The 18,451-nt window shown below is 38.5% G+C and overlaps 2 protein-coding genes across 11 annotated transcripts in view; both read right to left on the bottom strand.

The window, feature by feature from the left end:
* Window positions 1-4,030, bottom strand: part of XRN1 (5'-3' exoribonuclease 1) — a 38,792-nt gene extending 34,762 nt beyond the window's left edge. For 4 of the 8 annotated variants that reach the window (XR_014854053.1, XR_014854054.1, XR_014854055.1 and 1 more), the window contains exons 1-2: window positions 3,709-4,030; window positions 854-1,086 (exon numbers count right to left, since the gene is read on the bottom strand). Coding sequence is in view for 4 of the 8 variants with exons in the window: in XM_085069527.1 (XP_084925653.1) it covers window positions 854-1,086; window positions 3,709-3,783 (308 nt within the window). In the remaining 4 variants the exon portion in view is untranslated. The remainder of the gene's footprint in view (window positions 1-853; window positions 1,087-3,708) is intronic. The other 4 variants (XM_085069527.1, XM_085069529.1, XM_085069528.1 and 1 more) reach the window with 2 other exon arrangements.
* A 1,086-nt stretch (window positions 4,031-5,116) lies between these two features.
* ATR (ATR checkpoint kinase) overlaps window positions 5,117-18,451 on the bottom strand; it is a 76,526-nt gene continuing 63,191 nt past the window's right edge. For 2 of the 3 annotated variants that reach the window (XM_085069513.1, XM_085069512.1), the window contains 15 exons: window positions 17,090-17,266; window positions 16,544-16,703; window positions 15,836-16,015; window positions 14,373-14,515; window positions 13,882-13,979; window positions 12,555-12,787; window positions 11,715-11,849; window positions 10,963-11,163; window positions 10,493-10,636; window positions 9,609-9,759; window positions 8,781-8,937; window positions 8,498-8,651; window positions 7,411-7,562; window positions 7,054-7,159; window positions 5,117-5,703 (listed from right to left, as the gene is read on the bottom strand). In XM_085069513.1, the coding sequence (XP_084925639.1) occupies window positions 5,530-5,703; window positions 7,054-7,159; window positions 7,411-7,562; window positions 8,498-8,651; window positions 8,781-8,937; window positions 9,609-9,759; window positions 10,493-10,636; window positions 10,963-11,163; window positions 11,715-11,849; window positions 12,555-12,787; window positions 13,882-13,979; window positions 14,373-14,515; window positions 15,836-16,015; window positions 16,544-16,703; window positions 17,090-17,266 (2,365 nt within the window). In that variant the 3' untranslated portion in view covers window positions 5,117-5,529. Of the gene's footprint in view, window positions 5,704-7,053; window positions 7,160-7,410; window positions 7,563-8,497; window positions 8,652-8,780; window positions 8,938-9,608; window positions 9,760-10,492; window positions 10,637-10,962; window positions 11,164-11,714; window positions 11,850-12,554; window positions 12,788-13,881; window positions 13,980-14,372; window positions 14,516-15,835; window positions 16,016-16,543; window positions 16,704-17,089; window positions 17,267-18,451 lie in introns of those variants that run through there. The other variant, XM_085069514.1, reaches the window with a different exon arrangement.

Here is an 18,451-nt window from a genome sequence, read left to right as displayed (position 1 = left end):
TAATCATCACCACTAATTGAGAAACTAACAAACATTATCCCAGTCTTTCTTGGCCAAGAATTTCCTAAACATTTTTGAACCTGAAATAGAGAAACCACCAAAATCTTAGGTTTTTATCTGCCTCTCAATTCCACTACAATTTTCTATTTAGAACTCTTTTTTAGTTTCTGCTTCCTCTCAACCTCCTTGCTCTTTAAAGAAAAAATTACATCAAAAACCAAACCACAAAAAAAATCCAGTTGCTTGAAAATATTTGCTCCTGTTCCTTTCCCCCAGTTTGTTTATGCCGTATTTCCCTCACCATCCCTGTACTGTCAGACCACTGGCTTCTTTTCCTTACAGCAATCTTAAAAAAGCTTCCAGATCTCCCAAAACATTACTGTAATTTCTAATCTACTTGCAGCTCTGTATCTGAGCTAGCTTGGTAACTGGTATCAACAGGAAGTCACTTTCTTTAGAAAGTTGATTTCTTCTACGACTTCCATTACAGCTACCAAAAAGGCATATCTAGAACTAGCATTCACAAACACCAAAGACTCTCACAGGTTATGAAGCATCTGGAAACACGTGCAAGAGCTCCACTGCAACGTTATGTCACAGAAAATGTCATAAGTAAAACCTCCCCCTCCCCCCAAATGCCACATACACAGAGAAAAATTTAAATAGCAAGCAAACTTTCTTCTTTGTAATCCTGATTTTAACATTTTATACATAGTAACCCTCATTTGATTAAAGCGACTGTCAAAGGCACAACCACTCATAATCTCTTTTACTTTTCATGGCATACATTTAAGTAAGGGTTTTTTTAAAGTGTTTACTATCCTCAAGACAGAATCAGAACTAGTCTTCTTACCTAAAACGTCTCCCACGCTGCTGATTCATTTTTGCTCTTGGAGCTACTCCATCAACTGCCATGAAGAAAACCTTCCTTGGTTTAATAATGCGAAACAATACTTCCAAATAGTGAAAAATATTGACAAAAATCTTATCTTCTGAGATTCTGAAGTGGACATCATCATCATTTGGATGTGAACATTGATGTATAATGCCATTCATGTCCAGGTATAAGTTGTCAAATTCTGGAATCTACAAAAGCCACAGTTAGTATCCACTTTGTGAATGCAACCACTGCCCAAGGCACAGCTGAGAGCAATGAATTCTGGAAATGAGTTGAGGTGGGAAGACCTCCCTGGAACCTACTGCACACCAACAGTCTAAGTAAGAGTATCTGGACTGGATTTGGGTTTGCCTGCACAAATAATCTGTTATGATTTTTCTCAGTGAGCCAAGTCAGCTGAACAGATTCCTATCCTCTCCTGGCTGTTTCTGGAACCTCAGGACTTTTGTCCCTGTGCTCAGTCTATTTTCTACGTTGTAAGAGGAAAACCAAACTAAAATCACTGTTTTCAGGAAGATTTTTTTTTCTTTTTTTATAACCCTGCACATGGAACTGATTCAATCTTTCATAGCTGCGCTACAAACAATAAAAACTACAAAACTAAGCATGCAATTTCCAATAGTAAAGCTGCCTTAAGAAGCTTCGCAGTTCTCCTCCTGTTCAGCAGCTCCTACCCTACCACTGCATGCTGCCCCTTTGGCTATGCTGTGAGCCACCTGTGAGTCTAGAGAGTGGCAATTACCACCAAAAGCAGAGAGTTAGCAATGATAACATCAATTTCTTACCCAGACTTTCCAAACATGTTTCTTTCTCTTTCTAGTTCTCTGCTCTTCTAAGAGTCTTATCTATAGCAGTCACACCTTCTTTTAAAGGAAAAAAAAGCAGCCTTCCCAAATGTACACAAGTAACATACAGAGAACAAACACTGTTAAATGTATGATGCAAAGGGGCCAGTACTACCTTTGTATTAGCAAAACGCACCACAAGAGCAATTTACAATAAACAAACTCTACTCTTTAATCTCCCAATATGACTGTTCATAAAAATCTTCCTATCACTGCAACTGGAAAAAGGCATTGCCAACTTGTTACAATTTTCTGTAGCACTGCCGCTGACATATCTTTACCTAAATTTGAAAGGCATGTTGCTGGGCTTGTATTTATCCTCCAGAGGCACGAGAAACATTACTGTTTCAGAAAGAGGAAATGGTGAAGAGAAGAAATTAGAGGCAGAATCAGAAATTATCCCAATTCAACTGCTGTAACTAGTCTTCTGTTGCACATCATGATCTTTAGTATGGTTAAATTCAGTAATCAAACTGCTCTTAGTGCTTTCAGATAACAGAGCAGGACATCATACAGGCAGCACTCTAAAGAAACAAAATCCAAAGCTTCTATATGGAAGCAATATACATAAAAGGTCCTATGTTTTCTTCAAGAAACACGGCTATAACATGATTTAACAATAATGCTGTTTTACATAGAGAGGCCTTTTAATTTTGGGGTGGTTTCCCCTTAGCATCTAATCTAGATGTCAATATGTGTCAGTGTGTATATTCAAGTCATCTGGAAGGGTTGCGCTTACTGTTTATCTTAAGAGCTCTAAGTGCCTCTTTCAGAAGGCATCAAGAGAACTACCCCCTGCTGCCATCCCCCTGGTAAGAGCAGACACTGCTGCCTCCTCAGCTTGCCACAGCTCCCCAGCACGAGTTTAAAGATTTGTGACCAGCCCAGGCTTCCAGGAAAACAGCAGAAAAGACAGCATACACTGCTGCCGCCTTCCTACACAGAAAGCATGAGACATTTCAGTGAAACCCAACAAATCATAAGCAAAGACTTAAGCTTTGAAAACTGCTTTAAAACTAGCAGGAAAGGCCAAACATCCAGGCTGGGAATCACTTGAGCAGGGCATCTTAGTTACATTGACACAACAGCTCTTTAATCTTTAAAAATCACAGGTCAACACAGGGAAAACGTATTAATATTCAAACATGCCCTCAATTACCACCCATCGCAGAACATCCTTATTCAGACTATAAAACTACATCTATGACACCAGCTGAAAATGATAATTAAAAGTTAAGAGCTTGTATCTAACAGGTACTAAACGTGACACCTCTAAAAATACGTCTTTGTCCGACTGGTAAAAGCATCATTTACGGCTTTCCTTTTCCAGGCTTTAACACACTTCCCGGCTTAGCTGCTAACACAAACTGTCCGACGCAGGCGACAACAAGGAAACGCAACAGAGCTGTAAAACCTGTCCCTCGCAATTACCGGCCGGCAGCAGCTGGAACTTTTCTGAGCCCAACAACGAGTAACTCCGACCTTGGGCTCCCGCGGCTGAGGCTCCGCGGAGCTGCCCACGGGAACCAGAGCGAGGGCAGCGAGCCCGGCGGGGCAGCAGGGCACCGCCACGGGCAGGAGCCCCCAGGGGCTGCCCATTCCCTCGGGAAACAGCGCATTCTCGGTTCCGGACTGCTGAAAACATCGCCGGCCCTCAGCTGCGGGCTCCGGGCACTGCTGTCCGCCAGCGGGGGGCTCGGCCCGGACCGCGGGGCTGTCAGGGGCTACCGAACGCCTCGCCCGCTCCCCAGCGATCGTCCAGCGCCATCCCGCCGCTTTCGGCCGCTCCGAGCGGCGGGTCCCGCCGAGCCGCAGCCGCCCGGCCCGGGCTGGGGCTCAGTCCCTCACGGCGGGCCGGGGCCGAGGCCCGCGCGTTCGCCCCCCTCCCTGGTCCCGGCGAGGGGCCGGGCAGGACCCCCCCGGCGCGGGCCCCTGTCAGGCAGCGGCGCTCCGCCCCCGGCTCACCTGATGCTCCTTCAGCACCTGGCTGAGGCAGGGGTACCGCTCCGAGATCCACCGGTAGAACTTGGGGACCCCCATGGCCACAGCTCCCCGCCGCCCTCAGAGCCCCGCCGGAACCAAACAGCGCGGGCCGCGCTCCGCCCTCCTTCCGGCGCGCCGCGCTGACAGCGGCCGAGCGCCCGCACCACCGAGAGCGAGCGGGCACAGAGCGGCGCCGGAGCGGAGCGGGGCGGGCCCGGCCGGGGCGGAGCTGGCGCCGGGGCAGGAGCGGGGCGGGCCCGGACCGGCTCCCGCCCCTCGGCCGCCTCACCGCCGCCCGCGGCACGTAGGGCCTGGCAGCGCGGCGAACACGCGGGATCCTCTCCCTCCCTCCCTCCCTCCCCCTGCCCAGCCCCAGCCCGGAGCTCCCACCGCCCCTGCCCGTTCCCACCCCCGGGCGGCACAGCTGCTCCCCGCGCGATGCCAACGCCCTGTGCAACAGCTCCCCGGGCGGCTCTCTGCGCTCTGATAAACTGATAGCGCCTGGGAAAAACAACAGCGTCAGCACTCACACGCCACACCGGGCAAGACCGTGGTACGTTCCAAAGATTTTACTAGGGAAACTCGTCACGCTTATGGGACAGTGACAACACTTCGGGATTGCTCACTAGATCGACAGCGAAACAAACGCGCTAGAAGCAGTTGCAAGTCCATTATTTTACTCTCCCAAACCTCTGGACTTCAGCTGAACAGAACTAAAACTCGAATCTCACACCAGAGTGTGATCCTATGGTCAAAACCGAAGAGCATTGTTTGTCTCTCAGAATAGAAGAGAGACAAAAAACTGTGCAAAAATTATAATGATAGGCTACTGTAGGTTAAAAGGGTATAATTTTTCCCTATTCCTCCCCCATTTCCCTACAATTTGGAGGCCTAGAAAGCAAACATTACTGTACGTTAGTATTTGCCTTTCTACCGTATTTATCCAGTTTACTCTTGTGTGTGTTAAAAACACTTTTTCTGAAATGGAGTCTGAAAAACACTCCCTAGAGCCATGCTTTTTCCAAGGGAGAGAGAGAAGAGGGGCTGCGCAGGGCTCTCAGGAGCCTGCATGGATGTTACCGTCACACCTACAATCCCCTGCCTACTGCACTGGTGTTACAGCCATGCTGCCAGGGTCCTCCAACTGCCAGCTTCGTGCTGTGTCCTTCAGGAGGGTTTCTTAGCACTGCAGTCAAGGGCTAAGGAAACAGGTTAAGAACATGTTACCACTTTACCAGTTTACCCATACTAAGATTTAAGAGTTCAAAAGCTTTCCTAGAAACACAGGACACATGGAAGAAAGTTGAAGGAAAGTCTACTGCTGTAAAGAAATACTAACCATTTTTAGAAAGCCCTTCTGAATACGAGTATAAAAAATTGAAATAACCACTTTACCTCATAGCAGTATTTAACTTTATTGTCATATTTTCTAACCTAAACTGAATGAGAAAAATGTTTACAAAAATATACAGTATTTTATAGAGTGCATCTTTCAACATTATGAAAATATTTCAAATAGTCAGTGTAAGACATTTGCAGAGACTTGCATAGTCTATTTTTTAAGCAGTTATTATGGACTGCCTTTTACATGTGTACAAATAAGTCCTAACATCTTAAATTTCTGCATTCATAGCATCCTTGCAAGGGCACTGTACATTTTACACAGATTTTGGATGACTGTAAGACTTCTTCTGCTTACAGCCAGGAATCAACAGAAGTAACCAGGCACCACTGATTCATACCTTCCCAACAACATTATAGCTACAGCACTTGTGGATGGTATCATTCCAATGGGAACAAATTTCACATATATGGAGCCCAGCCCATATACATCTGGCAGAGCAGGTTGTCATCACTTGCTTCTTGAATGAGGTAATGAACATGCCCTTCAATAGACAGAGGTAACCCTTTGATTCTGTTTCTAGTCTTAATAACACCTTGCAGACGTTGTTCTATATCAAGGACATGGGTTTTGGCCTGAAAAGAAGAAAAAAAAATATTGGTACTATTAATGAACTTCCACTTCTACAAATATAATCAGTATTTGTTAGGATGTGTTTGAAATCATATTATAATTTAATACAAAATCCAGATGTCTGTATCAGCCACATTGAAAACAAAAGCTACTCACTTTTAATAACCATTCTCTAGAATGGATATATTACTAGTCAAGCTATAACTTTTGCCTTACATTTTTATAGTTAAAAGTTACCAGAGAAGACCGAAAAAGCTATACAAACATATTTGAGAACTGTCTGAAAGCTTTATTTCATACAATTACTTTCAAATAAACACAACACTTTCCTAGCCTTGTTCTTGAAAGTCTAGATAAAATTTTCATCTGGAAATTTTACGCCAAAATTATATGCAACTGAAAATGAAGAAGTCAAATTAAAGAGGTTGTGCTGAGCATCTCAAAATGAGCTGTTCCAAGGCCCACTAGAGTTGCTAGTTCATACCAATTATACTCACACATTTTCTTTTAAAGCTCAAGCATAACATTGGCACCTCTCCAGAAAAAGCAGTTAACATATACAACTATGTGGGTGGTCTTGTAACTAAAAGAAAATTATGTAGACACAGCCTGGTTAGTAACTGTTTAAAGGCCAAGAGATTTTCTGTGCTGAAATAGCCCAGTTAAAGTCTTTTTTGTAATGCAGTTCCAGTACTGTAGCTTTTCCTCAACTTAGTTATTGTGCTTGCCAGGGCTCCCTAAGTATTATCTGCTATTACACATTTATTTTCATTAAACAGTCCTTAAAAAAAATAGAAAGGGACAAATCAGAAATTTTGCAGAGACAGAAGACAATAAATATTAACCTACAGTTTGGATGAATAATACAGTCTTCATCAGCAGCTAATAAAGAAACAGTACAAAATCCCAATTTTAATCAAGTAATGCTTTATATATACCAAGGCACGTATTTATTTAATAATAAACACACATTCAGGAAAAGCACAAAAATACACATAGAAAGGCCTCAAGATGTAAATCACTGTAAATCTGGAGGACTGTGCAACTGTCAGAGTAAGGGGTAACAAGATCCATTGCTTCTGCTGATGTTGTGCTTGATTTTGTAACACTAACAAGGGAACTACAGGCTGTTTGGTTATTTAGTAGGCAAATTATACTTTTTATCAGTAAAAAAAATCTCTTTATAGATAAAAATTATGAACAGAGAGGTGACAAGGAACAACCAGAGAAATTTTTAAATTAAATGAAAAAAAAAAAAACCCGACGAAGTTTCAGTTAGAAAATACGTAATTCGCAACAATAATGGACATTTGATATTTGAATACCTTAGGTTGTGTTTGTTTTAAACTCACCTTTTCATTGACAACTTCTCCAGTTTCATTCACCTGGGCTCTTGTATTCCCTTTAACAGGCTTACTCCATTCCACAAGAGGATCATGGAGAAAAGTCTTTAAGACACTAAATAAATTAAAAATTAAGAAAAGGATATGGTACATAAAATACATTTAATTTTCAAAACACAAACATTGACAGGAGTCTGTAGTTAGTGCTGAATATTTATACTGCTTTATATTTAGCTCCATGTCATGGTGAGACTGAGCTGCAGGATAGGCATATGCTGGAACTGGCATATTCCCCAGCAGTCACTGTTTCACATGTTTAGACTACAGACAGCTTTTAGGAACTTGTAGCAAAAGCAGTTGCCATACCTCATCAGGGGCTCCCTTTGATCACGCATAAGCCTCATGGTGACTTCACAGGCTCTTCGGAAGAGCCCTTCTGTTCCCATTGGACCCATCCCATTAACCATGTTGTGAGTGAGACGGAAAGGAACTATTTCCGGAACTTCAAACGTTTCTCCCTTTATGGTGATAAAAAAGGGTATGCCTTAAGTGTTTTAAGCATTATTAAAGAGTAACATTTACAATGGTTGTAGGTTTTTTTCCCCATCTTTGTCAGTGGCAGTTTCCTAACTGTCAAGAGATGTTTTTTCAGATCACAGTCCTACTCAGATAAGGGGAAATTACAGTGAGTAAAAGACAAGATTGTCCAAATAACCTCTTTTTCCCTGTTTTAACACACTAATACAAGGTATAAAATTTTGTTCTGACATCTATATTTATGCTCTGTAGTCTCATCGCAAAATGCTAACTTTTCTAATATACAAATTAATTTAAAAAAAAAGTTTTTAAGCTAAGGCTTATATAGGACAATTTAGACTTACTGAAAAGAACCCAGGAGGAAAAAACTAACAATAGTTCTAGCTCACTTATCTGAATTAAAAGGCCACATGTCCCACACCATCTTTCAAATGAAAAGCATCTTTCAACTGAAACACCAAAACTCCAAAGCCCAATCTGGCCATGATTTCTGCCGTTTATTTTTACAGAACCACTGGAAATTTTGTGCTGAATTTGTGTGAGAAAGAACAAGAAACTCTCCACAGCAGCAGAATTCTGAATATAGCAATTAGTTTTGTTTGGAGGCTGATAGTGCAGAGAGAAGAGTCACAAAATATAAACCATCTAAAATTTGGGCTATTTCAGTGTATCTACATCAGGTCACCTGATACTGGCTAAATCAAGAAATTGGTTTTCATTAAATGCAGCATACAGAACCATAACATCCTCTTCATATATCCCAGGCTTTTGTTGGATATAAATAAGAGATAAAATGAGAGAAAGAACACAACGGATATGTTAAGTAAAAAACATGGAAAAAACCCCAAGACAGTAGAAGTTTATAACTTACATGCATATAAAATAAAGAGCAAGTTCAGCAAATGGCATTTCTCACCTTATTGAAAAGGCAGTTGAAATCCACATGCACACATTCCCCAGTGAAAGAATCAAACAAGATGTTCTCCCCATGACGATCTCCCAGCCCCAGGATGTAGCCCACCATGGACATGACAGCAACTGAGCGGCAGTAGGCTGACCTGCTGTTGTACCTGTGGAAACACACCAGGCATGGCTGAGTCACTGCCCTGCCTTAACTGCCTTTATTCAGTAGTGCCATTAATTCTTAGGGAAATACATGGAATAGATGTGCTTGAGCTGGTACAGTCCCAGCCACTCACCATGAAGTAGGGTCAGGAAATGTTCTAAGAAACCACTCATGAAAGACAGGAGGATGACGAGGCAGAAGGACCTCTTTGAACATTTTCAGTTTTTCAGGCAAAGGTGCTGACTTGGGAAGCATGTGCTGTCGCAGTTCTTTTCCAGTCATATAGATACCTGCAACAGATTTCCTCAGTTAGGCAAAAGAAAACCCCAAATATACAGCCTTATATGTACAATTACAATATGGGAATTTAGAGAAAATAAATGTCTCCATGAAGTTGAAATAAATGAACAAATGAAAAATAATCTATGGATCATGGAAAGTTTTTCCCCAAACTTTTATTACACTGACCAGAAAGCTGCTTTGTTAACCAGAAATTCAAAAGAAATCTGTTTTTTTCCTCTGGAAAGCTGCTGTACTCTCATCCTTGATTAAATTGTATATTAAGTATCTTACATAAATGTAACAGAAATGAAAAGTAACAATCAAATATAAAGAAAAAGTTCACAGTCTTTTTGATTAATCAGTGCTGCACACACATCCCATGCTGCTGGCACTGATGTTGAAATGATTTACATCCCTCTAAGGAAGTATTAAGATGCCTATGGTATCAGTGCTTGTAAGGAACTGATCAGTTCATTCCAAGCACCAACTCTCTTCCATTTAAGAGCAAAAGTCTGCCACTCATATGAATAATAATATATTGCAGATAGTTAAAAATACAAGTGACTACATCTTCCTAGAACTTAGCCTGATTCTTGCCATTTGTTTAATTTCCTTATTAAAATACAAGCCCTTTAAAAATATCTAAAAACTTTTACTATAGTCTAATATATTTCTTTACCTTTCTCCTTATAAAGTTTAATCAGGATATTTCTTAGACCAGCAGTATTATTCACCCACTCAATTATGCCACATTCATCATTTAATGGAATCACTGCGTAGGTGCGAATATGGAGCTCTCGCCTACGGGACTCTGCATCTTTTCTTAAGCACTATTCACATAAGAAAAATGAGATTCACAGATAACACAGATAGGATCAAAATGGATCTATAGCATTCATATTCTATCTATAACTACTTTTCAATCACACAATCTAGAATTTACAATTCTAAGCTTCACAGACTACAGCAGTTGAAACGCAAGCAAAATGTGCATCTGTTCTCTAAAGTAAATTAAAAAAAGAAGATTTTGCGATAAAGTAGTCAAACAGCATAACTTGTACATGGCTTAAATCCCTTAAAAGCAGTATTTTAAATAAATCTTTAAGTGTTTCATTTGCTTTAACCTCACAGAAAACATGGCACCTTCTCAGGACACTGCTGAGAAGAAAAACGGAACTAAAATAAGAGGTACAGCAACACTTTAATATGAAAAGATTACTTATTTTTCATAAAATATATTAGAAATTACTACATAAGTAATATTAAGCACGGCAGCAGAAAGTTTACAGGTATTTATTTACTGTAAATAACTGATCCTGTATTTTTTTTTTTCTGGAATAAGCAGTTGTTTTGGCAGAATATTATAATTTATTACTCTTTTCACAAGTCTGTAAGAAGTTACACATTTTCAATTGCTACTGGTTTTCGCTTAAATAAGGTATTTTGTACCAGTTTACTTCTCTTCCAGTGAGCTTTATCTCAAGCTAAACTGGCTGTTTTTGTTAGACAGTATTGTGTCCTGGTCAATAAGTATAATGCATCTGATTATCTCATTCATCAAACCTTATTAATAAGAGAGTTGAATTCCATGAGCCGACAGTCTTTTCTTAGATCATCTTTTGGCTTGCACATCATAATGTAAGATTTTCCATCTGAACCTTTCAAGGTGATCTTTTTTGGCTTTTGAAGTGAAGCAAGAATTTCCACCTAAAGAAAAATTAAGTTCTTTACTAACATCTGTATCAGATTACTCAAAATGAAGTGTGTAATTGTAATAAACCACTCCAACCAATCATGTTAGCACTTCCATGGTGCTACAGCACATTAACCTCAGACCAAAGCTTTATCTAGATGCCAAGAGCCCACACCTGCCTCAGGCTGCTGTGATAGAAGCCACTCAGTTTCCACAAAAGTAATTATGGAATTTCCTACTCACTCTTCCCATTTCTAGGGAACTAAGTTGTATTTGCAGCTACATATGTTTAACATGAAGTGAAAAAAAGTGAAAAACCAGGCGCCAACTAGAGCCTTACCGCATCATCAAAGCCTGCAATGTAGGCCCAGCATCCAGGAAAAGGGTCATGGTTAGCATGCGTACCAGGAATTGAAGGAAGAGTTGGTATCATTACAGATTGTAAGGGAATGAGGATTTCACTGAATGTATGCTCTTCTACTAATCTTTTCAGTGTTCTGAAATGAATATTCATGCTTAATGTTGAACTGTTTCCATCAACCTTGAAAAAGAATGTTGATCAAAGTTAACAATAACATTTAAAGTTAACCACTTAATACTGCTATTTCAGATTAACTAATAAATAGAATAATAAATGATTATTGCAATAAAATACCCAGTAAGCTACATTTAAAATTAAATAATCAAGAAGTAAATATATCTGGCTATTATGGCAGACTTATTTTTTACTTTGAATATAAATACAGAATAATGAAATAATTCAATTAGTTTTACCTTTATTATCAAGTTAATTTGTTTGTAAGAGCACAGCCTCCCTATTTTTACAGTAAAACTCTGAAAATTAATGGCCATGAATTATATGTGAAAGTACAAAACAATGTGAAGCCCATGCACTGCGAAACAAGCCATTATGTACTGAAATATTTTACAGTGCTTGATTTAGAGCTATTTTAAATCTTTTACAATGTAGTGTAGTTTCTGCTAAACTGCAGTAATATTATTAATTGGCTAATGAAAGCAATCAGAAGCAGCTTTTGCATGACCTGCAAATAATCCTATGCCATGCATTAATTTTTTTCTTTTTGTAAGTACCGGTTTGTTGCAGAGTTCCAACAGCTTGTCTGTAAGGCGTGTAGCATCTCCAATAAATTTTCCTAAAGATTCCTTCATGTGAATAGCTCTGTTTAGAATTTCCTTACATCTATTGACACGCATAGGGTAAGAGGACTGAAAAAAGAGGAAAGTTAAAGTTTACTAAACAATTAATTGAAGAAACCCCCCACTAATTAATATTGTTTGCTCTACTTATTGCTTATCATATTTAATATGTAGAGAAGGATGTGCTTTAATTGAAAAGCTGAAATGGTACCATTGGTGGGGGTGTGTGGGAATTATTACTTCTGAAACCACTCTTGGGAGTCCCACAACACAAAGGCCAATATTCAGGAATATGTCAATGTATCCTGAATGTTATTTCACCAGCCCAAAGAAATAGCATGCACCATGCTTCTCAGCCAGCTTTGGAATGACCTTACTACCAAGTAATTAGTAGTACATCTATCTACTAAGTTGACTGATTATAAAACTGAAAGTACTATTACACAATTACTAACCACAACAAAGTCTGTTGCCCATAACTACATAATTCATCAGCTATTTGTTTGTCAGATTTCCTTTCCTAATACATCATTCAAGTATGGCTGTATATTAGCATTCCAGTTTGGAACATTTAAGCTGGAATGCCTGAATTAAGACTGCATTAAAATATTTTGCAGTGATGGCATTGATATCCTCTCCCACAACACTGTATCACAACAAATGAAACTCTCAATTCCTTCTTATCAGCTTAAGAGTAAAACAGGTTATATTTACATTTCTGAGAAAAGCAGTTTTGTAAACTTAATAAAAGTGTAGCTATACATATCAAGGTACCTTGGACACAGCAGTCATCATCCACATTGCTTGCTGAGGATATGCTAAAAACACTTTAGCAACAATTGCCATCAGAACTGCAAAGACTTCATCATGAGAGTGGCAGATTCGGGAGATGAGCTGAGAAAAGGCTGTCAGGAACTGGTAAGGTGCCAGGTGATTCGTGTGCTCTGTAATCACCTTGTTTATTTTAGCCAGATCATTTTTCATTTGAACACGTTCTGAACGACCGGCTGAAAAACAGAAGGAAAAGACTATGTTCCTGGTTTTCTCACTGGAAATGGAAAATAATTTAAATCAAGGCTACAGAATAACATTTTGTTGGCAACTTTCATGAGCCAAAAAAAAATTGAAGGCAACAAAATAGCCCCTACTGTAAAGTTCTTTTCAAACAGCATTCAGTGACTGAATACATATGCTATTTAACTAAGCAGAATAACAGGAAATTAAAAGCTCTCTTTACACTCTTAAAATTACATCTCCAAAATTATACAATGGCATAGAACAAACTAAAATACTCCATGCATTTGCCTGATAAAAGGATTCCAATGTTCTCTAGTGAAGAGCAGTGAAGAAAGTCTTTACATGGGATGAAATTAGCACATCTGCTCCTATCTATCTCCACCCCTGCCCCTGAGGACCCAGCATGAGTCTCACATCAGCACCTCAGAGAGCAGGATCTGATGTGCCTGCAGCCAAACACAGCTGGCCTAAGTGTGTAGAATGAAGACAAGATCAAGGAGCCATAACTGTCTGCTTCACTCCAGACCTGCAAGCAATGTTTGCACTTTTCATTTGTACCAAAATCTCCCACACTAAATGTTCCCGTGGTGTTAGTTTCACATGCCTTCATGCTGCCTCCCTACAAGATTTTTTCCCCTTCATTTTAAAAAAATGAGGGGGAAAAATTTCAATAAAATTCCTTCAAAGACTGGAACCAAAACAAATTGAAAGAAAGCCCCAAAGCCTAACACTTTACTGTAGCAAGTGTATACTAAGCTACTAATCACTCTTGAGGCAACTTAAAAGAGGTGACCAGTGGCATGCTAGGATTTTCCCTATATCTATTTATTGTTTTCAGTTACCCAAGGAACAATGTTATCTCATTATATACTTTTTAAAAAGTTCTGGAGGATTTAATTAAAATAATTAACACTCTCCTGCATACTAACATTCTGTATTTTACAAGAATAGTAGTACTTCCTTGTTTCCATATAACCTCAGGCAATAAGTCTAAACAAAGAAGTGTAAATATACTTCACTGCTCTTTCAATTATCTCTTCAAAAGAATGACATGAGAACTATGTACTGGGAAAAAATGTTCTACCTTTATCACACTCATATGCTTTTGCTCCAAAGTCCAGCCACAAAGACAGCATTCTTGGCATTGACTGATAGATGAATTGGTTTCCATACTGTAGTGACCTGTGATTACATGTTTAAATCAAAGTATGTTAATGACATATATTAGAAGTAACACATCCTTAATTGTTTAATATTCCATTCTAACTTCAGAAATGTATGTCAGCATTTTAATGCATCTGCAACAACCATAAATATACAAAAGGTTTGTTTTTATTACTCAAAACTACAGTTGAAATAGCTAACTGTCTGACAAATGACAGACAATTGCTTAATTAAAAGTAAAATTCATTAGGTATGAAAACAAAAAGGAAGCATGCAGTATTTTGTTTTACAATACTACATAAAAATTTGTGTCAGTCTGAATTGGTGAAAGACAATATATTTCTATGAAAATGGTTTTTCCCAGTATAATAATCATCTTTTTATAGAGAACAAGCAAAGTTCCCCTCTAACCTCCCAAAGTGATGAACTATGTATCTAATCAGATCTCCTTGTTTTTCCATCTTGTTGTCAGTTACCATCGGCATTAATTTATCATAGTATTTTGCAAGATAAAAATGTCCATCTTCCCATTCTGGCAAGAAAACTGTAACATCCTGCAACAAAATCAAAATCAGATAATTACTTTTGAGAGGATGCTAACTTAAAAATAAATTATTCTCAAGAAACAACAATCTTGTATTAGTTATGCTGTGCAAAGTATGTGTAAAAAAAGTTTTAATTGTTAACTCTGCAACTCCAAAAATTCTGATTTTTCCTCAAGATAATTGCCTCTACAAACTAGAAGTCTGTTTTTAAAATACTTTCTTGCTTTGGAGAGAGCACGATAATTCAAGACAGGATGATGTAGGTTTCCTGAACTAGGAAAGGTGGTATTTTCATCAAAATCACGTTCCTGATCCTAATAAACTCAGTATTGAGTTTCTTTGAGCTTTTTGAAAAGTGAAACAGCAGGATGTTAACAGTTGGACTCAATGATCTTCCTGACGTAAATGAATCTCTGATTTCACATTTTTCACATTTCTGTTTTCCTTCTAAATCATGATGTTCAAAAGAAAAACAAAAAATTGTGACCTATATTAGAATAGAAATAACTTGGTGTGAGGCACATCCCTTCTCTAATAACGCTGGCTTCTTTCCTGTGCCAATACTTAGAGAGTACTGAGTGTTTGTGTTTTCATAGTATCCATTGAAATGTCATTTGTTTCCCTTATTTCAATCTTGATTTGATACATTTACATTTTTCTCTAAGTGACTATTACAGAAGTATGTTATTTAGTAAGACAGCAGTAACTATTAACAGTATCAAATGCCGAAACTTGGACAGGAGACATGCTGGTTTTAAGGTAGCATAAACATCTGCATCTACTCGTTTAGCAGGCAATGTTAATCAATGCCAAAAGTATTTTGCAGGCATCACATGATGAAGCATGCAGTACAGTGTTGTTCAAGAAGAACATACCAGTTGTTCCTTTTCCTAGTTCTTCAGAGACTGGAAGCATATTTAAAGCACAGTTACAAGTCACTACCAGAGAGAGAAGTAACACTGAAGAGTAGTGCAAGGTATCACCAAGTCAGCTCTGTGTATTTGGAGCAGTCCGCATTTAAGTGAGGAATTCTAATCTGTGCAAGCATGAGAAAAAAGCCATGCTTCTGTAACTTGTTTATTTTAAAAGAATTTAAGTATTTGTATCTGTCAGTGATGGGAACTGTAGACTTCTCTGTACTGATGTGTTCCATTAAACCTAGTTAAGACAATTAAATCTTTACAAGAACTGCTTTCCTCCTACACATTGATACACCATTTAATACCATTTATACTTGGTTGACATCATCAGGAGCACAAGGACAGCTTACTTAAGAAATACATTATGATTCTAAGCTCCTGCCTTGTTAACAGCAGTATTCCAAGTTACCTTATACTTTTTCATCACTGCATTGCTTTCAAAGTTAGCAGTTTCTTCCATAAATCTGCCCACTAGCAGCATTGCCCGACCATGGATGAGCTGATTTTTGCTATTGCAGGGTGCTTTATTTTCAGGGAAACATAACTCAACTCCCTTCTGGAGAACAATTAGTGCTTCATGAACTTCACCCTAAGGGAAAGACAGAAAACATTTTATGTACCTTAAATAAGAGAGATGCAAAACTTCCCCCTTACAGTTGTTATTAAGGCAAAGCTATGTCCCCAAGTGTGTTCTAGGCCATTCTGGCTGTGGTAAATGAATATTATTGACTTGAAATGCTTTTTGTATTTCCTTATTATCTCAGCATTGTTGTGCCTTTAGGTGCACCACAATAATTGCTCTCATGTTTGCTGCCTACTGCCATTAGTTACAAGGAAACAAATTAGGGAGAGGTTTACTATTAAGATAATTTAAATTATTTGCCTGGGCTGCTTTGACAGAGACAGGTAATCCACCAGTTTTATGTAAAGCTACCAGAAAAGTCAATGGATTACAGAGCAGGGCAGCTGGAGGACCAGCTGCAACCAGTGTGTTGATAGTCCCAACTGACATATCTTGTTTTACATATGCTGATGGTGTGCCATTCTTTTCTTGAAGGAAACAAAAATACTATTTTCTCGCATGTAAGAAATTAAATTCCATTTTTTGTTTCATTACCTTGGACCAGAGCCACTTTGCTCTTTCTACATAAAGTTCTGAGAGTGTCGATTCCCCAGCATTCAGAAGAGCATTATAGGCAGTCTGGTGATGACCAGCTTTCCTTGCAACTCTGGCACTCTGGAGCCAACACTGACCCACAAGCTCACTGTAATCCTGGCTATAGAGACAGTTATGCAGAAAAGGAAACATTCTATTATGAATGCTACTTTAAAATCTGAAGTAAATATCACAATGTGTAGAAATACAAGTTGTGTTTCTCAGTAAGTTACATACAACATACCAATAAGTTAGAACTATTTTAATACAATTGTTTCACCTTTTTTTCCATTTAGATCTAGAAACAAATACACTTTTTTCCTACTTCTTGCTTCTTATTCCTACAGACACCACTTTTCCTCCCTATTTCAGAGGTACATAATATTGGAGGACTACTTTTGACTATAACAGATTTCCAGAGTTTTATCTTGTCTCTTCTAACACATATATGGAAACCCAGAGTATTACTGAGAATACAACATAGACAAGAAACAGTCATGTCCTTACGTTTTACTGAGACTAATCAAAGCCCTTCTCAGAGCTAAAATGGGTTCTTTTGCTCTGTAAGAGTTTTGGGTCATTTCAATACGGGCACACCAATTCAGGGAATCTCTACTGTGGTCACCATCTGGTTGCTGAAACATTGGTCCAAGACTATGCTCCAACTCACACAGCATATGCAACCTGTGTCAGCAAAATAAAGGCAAAAAATTGTTGAAAATTTATTACAGTTTGAGATACATGCAAATTTTACAAAGTCTTTGCCATTTTCTTTCTAAAAGCTGGCTCTGTAAAATAATGTCATCTGGTAGGATTTCTTCTGAAACCAAAATTGCAGCAAAACCAAGCACACAATATTAAGGACTTCCAAACTGAATAGTTATTTCCTCAATATTCCTTTGCCAAGCTGCTGAACACAGAGGCAATGTAGATTACTTGGAGAGGAAATCAATTTTTAGAGATATTGTTTCTAACCATTACTTTCAGCAATAATTCTTCCAGAAGTCTGATATTTTCAATAAATCCCATTTAAAAAGCAATATACTTTTACTTAAAGTTATTCTACTTATTTTAAAATACCATTACTGTTATTATCTGTCACTGTGAAAGCTGAGTGGTTGTAAATGCCCCAGTTCTCACTGGCAGCACCCAAATGCAGTGAGTACATCTGACAGAGAAAAAGGGACTCTTAGAAGGCTTCCAAGTAGCCTGGACCAAAGGCTAAAGCAAACTACTTTGAAACAAACTTCATTTCCTAAACAACACTGCAGAAATTACTAACAGAAAATAGAATTAAGAAGTAAATAAAACACACACTTCAACTGGCTTCAGAAAATACCTTGCCATAAGGACGCATTCACAGTGCAGAGAAAGTATTAGGTCCTTTTATTTAAAAAGGGCTGCTCACTTTTTAGTTTACTACAGTCAACTAAAAAGTTTATTAAAAAAAAAACAACAAAACTACTGAAAGGGATGGAGTTTCAATTCTTACTGCTCTATTTTGATAAGAAAAAGGCTTTCCAGCTTCCATACAGACCAAAAGCAATGCTCTTAAGTTAATGGAGCTACTGGCCTATTTGTACTACTTCAAGCATGGAATTAAATTGCTAATTTTTATTACCTGATGTTTACATTAACTTGCTAGCTGATTTTGAAAGACTATACTCCATTGTTTTATTGTGAATGTTTTTCATGGGGGATAAATATAAATTCCCAATTAATCAAAGGTTTTCAATTGGATGAATACAAAAAAAAGGTGACAAAAAATGCACATCAGTACCATTCACGGTTGAAATGCAAAATTCTTGCTGTTGCACGCTTGGTTATGTGACTTCTGAATTTGAAAACAGTGATATGAAAGTGAGAAAC

Source organism: Lichenostomus cassidix, chromosome 9 (genome assembly GCF_008360975.1).
Source record: "Lichenostomus cassidix isolate B80296 chromosome 9, HeHo_3.0, whole genome shotgun sequence".
Classification (NCBI taxonomy): Eukaryota; Metazoa; Chordata; class Aves; order Passeriformes; family Meliphagidae; genus Lichenostomus; species Lichenostomus cassidix.
This window is presented reverse-complemented; position numbering and strand designations above follow the sequence as displayed.